This window comes from Meriones unguiculatus, chromosome 9, assembly GCF_030254825.1.
Source record: "Meriones unguiculatus strain TT.TT164.6M chromosome 9, Bangor_MerUng_6.1, whole genome shotgun sequence".
NCBI classification, from domain to species: Eukaryota; Metazoa; Chordata; class Mammalia; order Rodentia; family Muridae; genus Meriones; species Meriones unguiculatus.
The window spans coordinates 25,148,192-25,162,974 of record NC_083357.1 but is presented as its reverse complement, the minus strand read 5'-3'; the positions used below and the strand labels follow the sequence as shown (position 1 = coordinate 25,162,974).

At 40.7% G+C, this 14,783-nt stretch overlaps 1 protein-coding gene across 3 annotated transcripts in view; it reads left to right on the top strand.

Annotated features, from left to right (window-relative positions):
• Window positions 1-14,783, top strand: part of Fhit (fragile histidine triad diadenosine triphosphatase) — a 1,530,368-nt gene that overhangs the window by 1,198,928 nt on the left and 316,657 nt on the right. For all 3 annotated transcript variants that reach the window (XM_060390944.1, XM_060390943.1, XM_060390942.1), the window contains one exon: window positions 13,211-13,356. In XM_060390944.1, the coding sequence (XP_060246927.1) occupies window positions 13,211-13,356 (146 nt within the window). The remainder of the gene's footprint in view (window positions 1-13,210; window positions 13,357-14,783) is intronic.

Here is a 14,783-nt window from a genome sequence, read left to right as displayed (position 1 = left end):
TGCAGGAGATGTGGCTTCATGGCAAAATAAATAAATAAGAGAAAAAAAAAGGAAAAAAAAGAAAGAAAATTGCTTACTACACAAGTGTAAAGTCCTGACCTGAGATCCCCAGGACCCACGTGAAGCCTGATATGGCTCCTCACACCTGTAAGTTCAGAACTCCTACAGTAGCATGGAAGGCAGAGACAGGAGACTCCTGAGGTCCTAGGCCAGCCTGGTTCATGTGATGGTGAGAATATCTGACCCTGTCCCAGAGGAGTTGGAAAGAGGATAGCAGAGACTGTCCTTTGAGCATCACATATGCCATGCTACATACACATCTGCACTCACACAACATGTACATACACATACACATTGTATGCATATATTATACACATGAACACAACAACAAATTAAAATACTCATAAAAGTCTTTCTTTCCAAGAGTAAGCTATGAAAAGACTGCAATTGTTCTTTCAACAAATTATGATTGAAAACCCTTTAGTAAGCTTATTGTATGTAACCAAGAATGCTGGTTGAGTCTGTCTTTATTTGGGGTATTCCTCCAGTTTCAAGAAATCTGTAACTATCACCCTTGCCGCCAACTTTCAGCCTCTTACCTTTGGGCTTCTCATTTTCCCTAACCTTTCATGTTAATACTCGTCAGCTCACATCCTTTAGAAGGTATGGGGAATATGGTTTCTAGGTTACTTTGTCCAACTCTTCTGAAAACCTAATGCAAAGCTGCTCTTGAACAAATGTTCAAATTCATATACTAAAGTTCAGATTCATCTACTTCTCTGAATGTAATGAAGACCACACTGGATGAGCTCTGTGCAGAGCTGGATTGGGTCTCACTTCCCTCTGACAGTCTATGAACCTAGGTACTCAGGGCTCTCAGTTCCTCCTGTCATGTTTATGTAAGAGTGTATACATGTCAGGTTCATGTAAACTATTTTTATTGCATGCTTTATTTTTAGAGGTTCTCCAGGAAGTTACAAATTATTGTATTACTCTCTGGTCTACAGTACATGTAAAACCTATTCGTAGCATTTTAGAATTGGTTTCCACACTAAATGATAGCTGTAGTTATTAAATTTTTTTCACTAGGGATGATTCTGAAAACTTTCAGCTGTTATGTGTATATTTCTTCAGTCCCAGCATTCCTCCAATGCCTAGCTCCTGAGAGCATTTTTATTACATTTTCATATTTACTATGTCCCATTCTTGTCTTTATCTATGATGGACAGAGACATTTGAGTGACAGTTCATCTTCCCTTCCAACATCCTCCTAACCAGAATTATCTGATTCACGGATACTTCTATCTATCTCTAGCACAGTAACAATAATAATAGATTTTCATAATGGTTACTTAGAGACATTACAAGACCCAGAAATGACTTCTAAATCATTAAGAAAGGGGCAAAGGGACTCCTTGAGAAAATATTTTTCTTGCTTTATCATTGAAGAATGGCAGATCTTTGGTATGCACACTAATATTCTTACCTCCCTTATGGCAGTCAAAACTAATATACTGCCCTATTATTCCCTCCTGATCCCTACCAGGGCCTCAGAAACCACTTTACCACAATGCTCTAAGCAGCTACTATAAGTTGGGTGGAGCTAGCAAAACAGATAAAGCCTATTTAGCAATAAACTTAGTCTAGGCATTATGATTAGAAGAGTGCCACACACTGACTGGTAATGCAGGTCCCAGGCTTTCAGGCCAGCCATAGCATGGCTCAGCATGCATAGGAAAGAAAGAAAGAAGGAAAGTCCTAGAGCCTTCATACTGGCAGTTCGGACCCTGTTCTGGAAGTAATGTGTATCATTTTTGCTTTTGACACTTTGACCTAAAGTTCTAAGGTCTTACTCAACAGCAGGGATCCAAGGCAGAATCGTACCTTGTATCCAGACATGGTCATAACTCAAAATGTTTGTCCAACATTCCTACAGACTATCCTATCCCATGTGATATATTTTAATACTCTACCTCTTAGCTGGGTACTCTGTGTGCGTGTCTCTCTCATCTATATGACCAATAATATATATTAATAGTATTGTTGAACCACCTGTCATGGGTGGCAGGGATTCCTTTGACACAGTGCAATGTTGTGAGGTGACTTTGGGGGACACGAGGATGTCCACATGATACTAACCTGTCATGGTTACAGCATTTGAAGTTGGGGTACGAAAACAAAAGCTGGAAGTGTGTATAACCTGGCAGCGTTTTACAGCCCTGTGTTTTAAAAGATGGCTTTCTAATAAAATCCGGAAACACACAGCCCTATTGGTCAAACACTCGTGATGTTTGTGCCTCTGCTTCTCATGGTGCTGTGCTGGACAGCTGGCATGCCAGGGTTTGAGAAGGGCAGACGGCCTACTGTGCTGACAAGCGCAGACTTGCTGGCTGCCTCTGTTCCTGTTCTACTGTAAACCTGACCATGCCTAAGCCTGGAGCTGCCCTCAGGATGGATACCCCTAGCAGTGCTGATGCTGGTGCCTGAAGAATTACAGTTTTCTGCTGGACGTTCTTATGTGATGATCCAGCACTGCTTGGGAAACCCTGCATGTGGGATGTGTGTGATTCTAGGGGCGAGTGTTGTCAATCAGTGATTTCCCTCCTGCCAAAAATAAACTCCTCGAACTGCAAAAAAAAGAAAAAAAGAAAAATAGTATTGTTGATGATTGACAGGGTCTCCCTATACAGCTGGATCTCCGGCATCAATCTCTTGTGGGCTGGGATTATAAGCATGAGCCACCATGCCCAGCTTTCAAAAGTAGAGAACTTCTTCAGACATCTCTCTTTGAATCAATGATGTTGGTGAGTTCTGAAGCATATCCTCTAGAACATTTTCCTACATAGTGTTCTGGAAGTAATTAATAAAACAACAGGTTCAAGAGTGGCAGGGAGCTCCTCAGGTAGAGCTACTGCCTCATAGCCTATCTTCCCTGAGACTGACCCTAAGAAAAAGCAGAGAGCTGATTCCTGACGTCCACATGTGCACAGTGGGACCAGCGCACCTGTATTTCCACAGCACGTGCATGTGCTCGTGTGCACACACACACAATTTTTAAATTACTAAGATAATAATTATAATGTTTGTAGTTATGCAAATTTGAGGAATACTGCTTAGTATAATTTCTTTTGGAAGAACAGAATTAAATATCCTTATGAGGTTGAGGAAAGCTATATTGCATTATAATCTTAATGGACTGCAAGAAATTTGTATAAGAAATTCATCATGGAACTGGTATTTTTTTCATGCCACTGTAGTGAGGAGTGCAGTGAGTATACAGAGACCTGTTTATTGCTGGGAGGCTTGAGATGCAGTGAGCAACTGTGCTTCCTGGCCCCTGCCAAGATTTCCACGTAAGATCTTGAACATTCATTTGAACGTTTGGGGCTTCACCTTCCAAATCTGGAAACTGACAAGTGGTTGTAATACTGCCTACCTTCAAGGGTTGCTAATTGTCATCAGGACATAAAGAACAGTGTATACACTTCTGATATTGTTCACACCTGAGAAGTTTAATGTAGCATACACATATTTTCCACAATGTGACACTAGCACATCAATCAATATAAGATTCCTTTGTGTTGAAAAATTCACAGAAAATATATGTGAAGTTGAAGCTAAAGACTATACCAGAATGCAATGTGGGTACACATTCTCCTGTTGTTTAAATTTTATTTGAAGCCACCTTTATTTTCTCTCTGAATGGAATTCTCTTTTGAGCCTCCTGAGCCTCGTGGAAGTGTTGATAGTGACTGAAAACACTCTCCTTAGACAGGATGCCTTAGCATTGTCCACATGGCCATGGCCTCACTTTATCATTGCCCCAGAAGACTTCCCAGGACAGAGATACGATGACAGATACATGTGAGAGATTAGCCCAGGTGTGTGCAGAATCCTAGATCATGACCTTAATCACACTAGTCTCAAATGATCATACTCTACACACCCCATTTGCTTTAAGTTATATGTCACCCGTTTATGTCTATGGTCACTGAGTCCTGTTAATTCTTCATTGAGTTACCACAATGCTTATGATAGTATTCAATGAACAAAGGTGTGGTCCAAGCCATCAGCATGCGGCATTCCTACGTGTCAGCATCGTTATTGAAGTTAACAGTGCTACTTTCCAATATGAAAATTCACTCAAGTACCTGGATTACCAAGAGCCTATTATACACTGTGTTTCAAAGCTCTTCAAGTGTTCTATTTAAATCAAGTGCTTTGATTCTTCTCTCTTAAAAGCTGTGTTGTTGCTTTTTTTTTTTTCTCCAAGAGCCATTAAGGGTAATTTAAAGCATCTACAAGAAACTCTGAATGATGGTGCATACCTGTAATCCCAGTTACTGAGGAAGCTGAGGCAGGAGAACCACAATATTTGAGATCAATTTAAGTAACTTAACAAGACTTTATCTCAAAGTAAAAACTATTAAGGGATGGAGATGTAGGTTGGTAGTAAACTGCCTTAACCGTTTTCATATTCACCATTATCTCAGAAAGAAGAAAGGGAGGGAGGGAGGAAAGGAAGGAAAAAAAGAGGGAGGGAGAGTGGGAAAGGAAGGATGAAAGAAAGGATGGAAAGAAGGAAGGAAGGAAAGATGAGGGTGGGATAATGTCTTAGGGTTTCTAGTTCTATGATGAAACTCTGTGACCAAGAAGAAAGTTGAGAAGAAAGGGGTTTATTTGGCTTACACTTCCACATTGCTGTTCATCACTGAAGTCAGGACAGGAACTCAAACAGGGCAGGATCTTGGAGGCAGAAGGTTATGCAGAAACTACAGAGGAGTGCTCCTACCTGGCTTGCTTCCCATGGCTTGCTCAGCCTGCTTTCTTACAGAACCCAGGACCACCAGCCCAGAAATGGCTCCACCCACACTGGGCTGGGCCCACCCACACTGATCACTAATTGAGGAAATGCCTTACAGCTGGATCTCATGGAGGCATTTCCTCAGCTGAGGTTCCTTTTTTTCTGATGACTCTAGCTTATGTCAAGTTGATGAAAACCCAGCCAGTACAGATGGGATGGAATGGAAGGAGAGGAAAAGGTAAGGAAAGAAAAAGAAAGGAAGGGAAAACATACAAAGATAGGAGGAAAGAAAATGTAAATTCTGGAATAAATAATAAATTATACAGGATGAAAATCTCTTGCATATTATTAAGCTATAGGTAGTACTGAGATATAAATGATTACAAATTTGTATCATATTATGTAAAACCAACTTGCTACAAATTCATTTGTATACATGCTAATAAGCCTTATCAATACTCCCGATATTTTGGTAATCTGATTTATTTGTTGACTTTAAAATTTTTAATCTCTAGAATAGATTAAATAAAAAATAAACAAATCAATGCAGACAGACCTAATGAGACCTGATAGGCTAGGGTCAGAGGGAAGGGGAGGAGGACCTCCCCTATCAGTGGACTGGGGAAGAGGCATGGGAGGAGAAGAGGGAGGGATGGCAGGATTGGGAGGGGCTGAGAGAGGGGGCAACAGCTAGGATACAAAGTAAATAAACTGTAATAAATAAAAAGATAAATAAACAAGTGGAGCGGGACAAAACAATTCTGAGAACAATTTTCTGCTGCCCTGTTTAATTACCCTAGTTAATAATTTCCATTTCTCTGTCATGATTCTGTATTTAAATATTTGAGAAATGTCTTGGAAAAGTGTTTTAAATCTATTATTATCCTTGATGAGCAAAATTTAAACTTAAGAAATTTATTCCTAGTACAAGTGTAGTAACATGATGACCATTTGATGTCCCTGGGCCAAGAGTCTCACTTTGCAATCTTTCCATTGGCTGTTGATCCAGCCAGACTTCTGTGATTTTTGTGACTTGGGAAGGCAGCAGAAGAGGTCACAGAAATAGCCTGGAGTTTCATGCTTGGTGCACACAGTAATTGGTAGCAATTGACTACAGGATGCTGTTGATAAGATTCTAAAGCTCTGATTTGAGAAGAGAACTCTGCTGTTGGTTGTTGATGGGTGCCAACGTTTAGTGTTAGAGAAGGTTGCAGAATTGTAGATTTTGCGCCTTCCCATTTAATGGAAAGAGCTTTAGTCTGGGAAGCTGAACATCCTGAATTTCAATACGGGTCTAACTTTTTATCAATTAACTTTATTTTTTTTTAATCTCTGTGGTGTGTGCGTGTGTGTGTGTGTGTGTGCATGCGCATGTGTAAAAGTAAAAAGACACCTTCAGCTATTGATCCTTACGTTCTCCTTATTTGAGACAGGGCACCTTGCTGTTCTTCAGCATCATGCTGTGTGTACATCATGCTAGGGGGACTTTGAAGTTCCGGGATTGCCCTGTCTCTGCCTCCTGTCTCTCTGTATGGATGAGGAATTTATAGGTACATGTTACCTTATCAACCTTTACGTGGATTCTGGGAATCAGAACCAGTCTTCAGGCATGAGTGGATACTTTCTTTATCTGGATGGTCATCTCCAACTATAGTATCCAACCCCGTGTTGGAATCCAACAATACAGGAATTATAATAAATAATGTTTCATATTGCCTTGTCTTGACTATGAATTCTTGCTAAGACTGCCCTGAATGATTCAGAGCAGTCATTCAGTTTTATAAAATTTTCAGAAATTGCTTTCAGTGACACTGGCTGTGGTAGATATTATAATAATGACCCCAAGGTAGTATGTCTTCTCAAGCCCATGCTCAATTTCAATGTGATCTTTCCTTTTCTTTTAAAAGAATGATTTTTATGTCTCTGTATTGAATCTGATTGGCTTACGGTTTTTTGTTCCAAAAGAATATGAAATAATTTAACCCTTAAGAGACCTTAAAGATTCTAAGTCTAGATTGGGATGAACTGTCAAGGAAAATGAAAGCCTCTCTTTGTCCCAATCCCATCCTGCCTTCCAAATGAAATAACTACATCAACGAGTCCCCATTAGACTTAAAGCAAAAAACACATAGAGAATCATGATGGCTAATATATCTATGTGATGTGATGTGACATGAGCCTCTTTACAGGTGCTCTGTTATGCAGTAGTGGAAAACTGGTAGGGGATTTAACATTACTTCATGGCTATCATGGGCCTAGAAAATCTGTGATAGGCCTTAATAATTGGTGCCAGCAGTCAACTTAGGTACCAAGTATTATGCAGTAAATTAGCTGAGCTTGATAACAGTGTGTCAGTGTCAGTCTACACAAAGGGTAAAAATCATTAGTATCAGTCCCTTTGGATTTAACTTTAGAAAGTCACATGATGACAGTTTGTCAAATCTCAGCATTGGAGCAGATTGCAGAAAGGTCAGCTCCAACACCAAATGTGAAGAGAGCCAGAGCCACACTGTAAAGGGATACCTACACTGTACAGGATTCTGACATTCACATCTGCAAATAGCTAACTACACAAACTTTAAGTACTTATCTAGAAGAACTATTTCATTCATTTCTTTTTTCGTTGTGTATATTCTGAATGTGCTGCAACTGCATAGGAGCTTAACACACAGCTTGGCATGTAGTTATACTGGTTCAGTGTGAAGGAAGTCACGTTAGGAGTGGTGATAGGCATGGAAGAGAAAGAAGAGGCAAGACAGTATTTCTGGTGGTCCCTCATGATGTAAATGATGTGAGAAAGCCAATGATTAGATTGCCTAATTTGAAAAGGCATTCAATGTGAGAAATCCTGCTCCTTGATTTTGACTGTACCACCTAATCTTCTGTAGGAAGAGCCCAAGTCACCTGGAAAAACCCAAAGTCAAAAAAGGAAACATGACAAAATTTGTCTTATCCTTTCTTATGTCCTTCAGCTCAACAACTGGTGCAAGATGGTCCTCGCATTCTTATAGTATGTGTTAGTACAAGAGTGCCGCTACCAAGAACTCAGGCTTCTTTGCATTGTGGAATTAACCATGTCAATTGTTTTCTTCATCTTGGGTTAAATGTGCCTCAAGCCTGAGCAGTTGTACATGATATTTCCCTTATATCATTTCTTTGTCTTCCTTAAGCAGAGGGACTCTGGAGATACAAGTCACACCTTTAATAAAGGTTAGGTCCAAACTAAGACATGAAGCTCTTGGGGGATACCATTTTGGCACTACCCTTAGTGACATGGTCTGAGGCATAGTTGGGGGTCAATTCTTATTTTAATGTTATGTTGGTCCTACTGTGTTGGCAAGTTTCTTTTCTGTAAGCCACAATGTTGTCATTTGAAAAGGGGAGTTATAGCATTTTATGGGTTCATTAGAAAGATCAAGCAGATAAGTCTACATAAAGAAATAGGAATTTTATGTAAGAAGTAGGAAATAGTAAGAGCTGGAGAGGACAGGGTCTCCACAAGGAGAGCAACAGAACAAGAAAATTTGAACACAGGGAACTTCCCAGAGACTCATACTCCAACCAAGGACTATTCATGGAGATAACCTAGAACCCGTGCACAGATGTAGCCCATGGCAGGTCAGTGTCCAAGTGGGTTACATAGTAATGGGAAGAGGGACTGCCTCTGACATAATCTGACTGGCCTGCTCTTTGATCACCTCCCCCTGAGGGGGGAGCAACCTTACCAGGCCACAGAAAATGACAATGTAGTCACTCGTGATGAGATCTGATAGACTAAGATCATAAGGAAGGAGAGGAGGACCTCCCCTATCAGTGGACTTGGGGAGTGGCATGCATGCAGAAAGGGGAGGGAGGGTGGGATCGGGAGGGGAGGAGGGAGGGGCTTATGGGGGGATACAAAATGAATAAAGTGTAATTAATAAAAAAATTTAAAAAAATGATTGTTGAATAGATTTCTATTGCTGCTCTTGTTGGTGGTGTGAACCGGAGAGCAGAGCCTAAAAATGTGGCATACTAAATCTCGTGCAAGAGACAATTTTATTCAGAGCACAGACAATTTACACCCTGAGGGCCAAGAAGCATCACGAGTAAGGTGGTCAGTCACAGGGACAACCGCATTTGGCAAAAGCGTGCTGTTCAGTACAGGCATTTGAGTAACAACAGCACTGTAAACTAAACCTACTCCATGGGGAGGAACGTGGGAGCGCATTTCAAGAACAGTTCTGTGGTTCCGAAGAAACTCAAGTCACAGGCTCTTGTGATGTGTTCTTGGAAATTATTTTTTTGTAAATACGACTTTTTTTTAAAATTATTTTTATAATTATAGTTTATTCACTAAAAAAAAGAAAAAAAAAGAAATAGGATAGTGGTTCTGCTTTCAGGAGGAATGTTGAAGTTATCCATAAATTACTACATTTGTTTTCAAAGAAAGCCTTTTCTGTGGTTTTGGAGGAGCATGTCTGCCATTAGAAAGATGACATAGAAGATGAAACGGAGATGTTTACTTATCACCTCATAGAGATATAGGTTCAGCCTCCCCCATGTGTTTATGCATTGTGTTTGTGCACAGTGTTTGTGTCTATGTCTCAGTGATTTGCTTACACCCTATGACAGCTTGGAATGCTGGAGTGCAGACTCCTCAAAATCACTTTTCTCTTCTATTTGTCTTGATGTCCAAAATCCCAGCCCAAGCCCTAGACAGAGAGGAGGTCCTGGACAATTGATGGTTGACACTCAATCCCCAGTGGGATTTGTAAAGTTCCACTTCAATATCATATGCCCTAAGAAGTCTTGCTTGGGTTTTCCTTGCCTGTGAAGAATGTTGGCCAACTAAGTGATCCAGGCTCACCTGAGGTGTGATCCTGCCTTCCTTGAAACAAGTTATTAGTAAATGGATCTTTCTCCTCAAGGTTACAGGGAGAGCACTGATCTTATCCCTCTGAATTTTTTTTCAGTGTACTAGATAAACATGGTAAATGCAATTAAGTTTGGGCTTGTGGGGAGTGACATGCATGTTGGCTAAGAAACTATAATGGGTTGTCAACCCCAAGCAAGCAGACTCTGAAAAAGGACGCCATTTTAAGACAATGTATGGTAAAGGTTCAAAAGTGATATCAAACTGCATCTGCAAAGTTATCTTAAAATAACTGGAATCTCCAAGTGTCATCAAAATCTCAAGAGCTGTCTGTTGCTCTTCAGTGTTGATTTTCTTTCCTGGCGTTGTATCCTGGGCAAAGCATGTAGAAAATGATGCCTGGAATCATTAGGGAATATTGTGTTTTCTTTCAAGGATTGTGGCCTGATTTTGAGAAAAGACTTTCATTTGTAGATGAATTTGTAACTGGAAACGCTGGCAAATCACACACTTTAGGCCAGAAACTCCTCTGTTGTATTGGAAAAAAACGACAATGATCTACCTGTATGGTACCATAACACAACTACTAATCATTATTAATTCTTGATAATTTGGAAGTGTTAACCAAGGCCCTTGCGAACAGAAACCTAGTCCAGATATTTTTCTTGGACAGTGAAAGCTTAAAGACATTACATTGGTTTTCAAACCTACTTGATTTTTATAATACTGTTTTAGTGCCTTCAGCCCTGGAAAACCAAAAATAGGCCCCCAGCTCTTTTCAGTTTGCTTGGTTACTTCTTGTAGATGTCATCTGTCTGAATCCCTGGCTGACACTGTTTAGCCAATGGGCCAAAGATGGCCTCCTTTCTCTCTGTAGACCAGTATTTACTGCAATTTTGCCATACCTATTAGTTTTTTGCTGTTTTGTTTTGTTTTGTGTCTTCAGCATATTAACTATCAAACTTAGAAGAGTTGGAATTGGGTCCTGTACAGGAATAGGCTGCCATCTTACTTTAAATCCTTTATGAACCTGCTTCTGTTTGCAGCTAGCCATGGGATGATCTCATTATGTAAAGAAGATTCATGGCCACTTAGAACTCCTGATGTATAGTATGCTTTAAGTTTCTCTGGCAGTGGAGGTTCTTCTCTATTGTTCAGAACCTTTCTGTGCTTCTGTTTTCACTGAGGTAATCTCTCCCTGTCCTGTCTTCTGGGTTTATATGCTTCTGTGTTATGCCCAGAGCTTAATTGTGCGCATGTTTAACTTGGTTTCAGTGTTCATTAAGTGAGTACATGAACTACATATATTCTTTTTAAGTGCTGAAGGTGGACTCATAGGCCTCAAACATGTTAGGCAAGAGACAAACCACTGAGCTCCCTCAGAGCCCAGTGGAGTGACTTTTCTTCCAGCCAAGATAATGATCACACAAGCCCTTACTAAATATGCACCTTTAAAAGTTTATTTTATTTTAATCTTATTACAGGTTACACACTAGTGAGTGCGTGTTATATGCCAATAAGGTGACTCATTAGCTACAGGGAATATACATGCACATTCCTGTACCTAGATACACACTAACATTTGCTTCTTTATTGTTTTGTTTTGTTTTTGTTTTTTTGTTTTTGTTTTGTTTTGTTTTGGTTTGGTTTGGTTTTTGGCATGGAGGGCACAAGGGTGGGAGAGTGGACCTGGGAATGATGGAAATCGAATGTAATCGGGATGCATTGTGTGAAATTCCTAATAATCAATAAAAATATTATGTTGGAAAGACTAGGAAGGGGGAAAATAAGAAAAGGTTTCTCTTAACAAAGAGAAAACAGCTCTGTGGGAGTAGAAACTGTCAGTCTGCTAAAGAAAAGGAAAGCAAATTCTTCATTTCTAAGTGTTTCATTGGCCCATGATAACTAAGCAGCCCTGGGAAGGATAATTATCTTTATTAGGATCAGGTGCCCTGTGAGTGGGGGCCTCTCTTCTCCTCTTGAAAAATGAACTCAGATCAAACAGATATCCCTTTACCTCATTTTCTGATGATGTGAATTCCCTGCATATAGGCCAAATTCATCTGTTTACCACTCTCAGGGCCCTTTCTCATATAGAAACCAGGCCTGCCAACCTGAGCTCTGTGAACTTCCCTGAGGCCTTGAGTCCAACAGTGTGATGAGTTAAAGCACTTTGTATTCTGGTGAGACTCGAAATTGCTGGATTGTGGTTTTATTAGATCCCTTTGCTGCTTGGCTCCAGGCAGAAGGACGCTTTCTTAAAATAAGAAACAAAAAAGAGGCGTGGAGAAGAAATTTAAAGAAAAATAACAGTTTTGTTTTCTGTAGCAAGTATCTGGAAACCGAACAAATAATATATGCTGTATGTACAGACACACAGACAATTGTCATGTATAGTGAATTAACAATGATTTCTCAGGTACAACAGTCAGAAAGCATTCCAGTCTAGCCACTCTGTTTTTTCACTTACATTACAGTCTTCAACCAATTACATATGATTTTCAACAGTTTATTTGAGGATGAGCTTGGCAAGTTAGATAATTTTGCCCATCTGTAGGCTAATGTTTAAGTAAGGCTAGGCTAAACCATGATGCCCTTTAGGGGAGCTGTATTACATGAATTTGTGAAAGGATGATTTTAGCTTGCAATGGATTTATTGATATACCTCCTTCACAAGTCAAGAACCATAAATGTATATGGCCACATAGTGGCAAATCTATATAATTCATACATTTGTGTGTAAACATGCATACACCATAGGTTCAAGTACAAAAAGAACATGAAATACTGAGGTAATCATAACTATAAATTTGCTACCAATAAATGATAAACATTAATCCTTTCCTCTAGATCTTGGTATTTTCTCAGACCAGAAATGTAATGAGCTACCCTGTCTAACTTCAGAATGTATTACAGTGGTTTCTTTTGTATGATAGACAGCCCCTTTCTTTAAAGATTTAATTCGAAACATCTCAAATTATGAGTAGCCAGTTCTAGGATCTCTCGTGTAGCACATCTGGCCAATGCAGCACAGCTGTAGGCACATGTGAGGCTCACTGTACCTTTTCTGAATGTCTGCAGCCCTTTTAAAACTAAAACCATCTGCTATCAGACACTCAGACACTTTCTATATGCTTCTATCAGTTCTCTAAAAGGAAACGTAATCACGATGCTCTAACTAGCAAAACCACCTAGATATTCCAATTGCTCGTCCACCTCAATGCCTTTAGCTGCTGGGGAAGATGAGCCTCAGAATCGCAGTCAGGTGATAATGGCCCAGAAGACATCTCACCTCCTGCTGTAATTATCACAGCAAGTGCTGGTATCACTTCACACATTACCAAGCCTTTCCTTAAATTCTCCTGTGTGCCAAGGCAGCTCCCTTGAAGTAAACTATCTTTTAAAGCTCTTGGCTGCTAAACATTTCTTTCTTCATTTCTTAGTCTTCAAAAGTTCAGGCCCTGGGTCAAAGGGATTCAGGGCTGTGCGCATAAACTTCTAAGAATACTTCCCAAAGCAAGCCAAACTGTCCTTAACATACCTCACTGCAGACGTCCTCGTGTGCCCGCTGAGGCCAGTGGAGCGCTTCCGTGACCTCCGTCCTGATGAAGTGGCTGATTTATTCCAGGTGACCCAGAGAGTTGGGACAGTGGTGGAGAAGCATTTCCAGGGGACCTCCATCACCTTCTCCATTCAAGTGAGTGTACAGATGGTTCGCAAGTGTTTCTTTTTTTTCCCCCTTCTCAAAGCTGAGTTGGGGCTTTGTATTTAGCCATCTTAGCAGAGAAGTGTTTTTAGTTGTCTGCATTTACCTAACAGCAGGAAAAGATGGTACTAATCCAAGGCAGCTCTGATGTCCATTGGCCCCAAGGTGGACTATGGAACGGCTTCTCAGCAAATGTCTGCTATGTTGTTTCCAAAGCTGGTGGGAGTCATAGACAAGAGATTTAAGGGGATTGAATTAGTTTGCTTCTCTGTAGTAATAAGAAAATTTGCTAAGAGAAGAGAATGTCTTTCTCCAAAGGCAATTTGGAGGTAGAAGAGGTTTGTTTGGCTTACATTCCTACATGAAAGCCCATTATTGAGGGAAGCTAGGGCAGGAGCTGAAATGCTAGCAAACCTGGAGGCAGGAACCCAAACAGAGACCACCAGGAGCCCTTCTTACTGGCTGCATCCAGGCTCACATTCAGTTACCCTTTTTCCATAACCATGACCACCTGGCCCCAGGTTAGAAGTGCTCACCATAGGCCAGGCCCTCCCCCATCAATTAGTAGACTAGAGAAATGTCCCTACAGACATGGCCACAGGCAAATCTGATGGTGGCAATTCTTCAGCTGAGGGTTTCTCCCCCCGACTTGTTTCTAGCTTGTATCATTGACAAAGCCTAACCAGCACTGGAACTAAGTGCTAGGGAAGTCTTTTTGCTCTATGGTATGTTCTGAACATGCACAAGCTCTTCCCCACTATGGTTTCAAGGAGAGCAATGATCTGACAGCTAATTTGAGCCATCTTCTAATAGGGTTTCCCTTTCTCTAAACTTAGCACAGTCTGCAGTGGTAGGTCATAGTTTGGTACAATGGATTGATGGACCATGGCCCACTACAAAATGAAGAAAGCAGATTGTCAGTCATTAGGGATCTGCATGTAGAACCTGGGCCAGTACTCTTCGGGTTTAGAGAAGGATGTCCATGGTGTGTGTCATCAGTTGGGAGCTAAGTAAGTTGTCAGGAACATGCCATGAACCCCCTCAGGTCCCTATGGATAGGGCTAAGGCTAGCAGTGTATGTATAAGGGCCCTTGTGCTAAGAGGCATGCTCATCACACCTCAAGTCTGGTAGGAAAGCTGTTGCTCCAACATATGAGGATTACATCCCCAGGAATTCCAGCTCTTCTAGATAACCAGAACGCTGACTGTCTGCACAGTTACTCTCTCATCACTGTAACAAAAACCCTGAGAGACCTAAGCTAAAGAAGCAAAGGTTTATTTTGGCACAGGGTTTGAGATCAGGGAAACAGGAGCAAGAATAGGAGGCAGCTGGTCACATTGTATCCACCGTCTGGAAGACCAGAAGGAAGAGTATTGGTGCTCACTCTCTGTTCTTCTTTTCATTTAATCCAAGACTC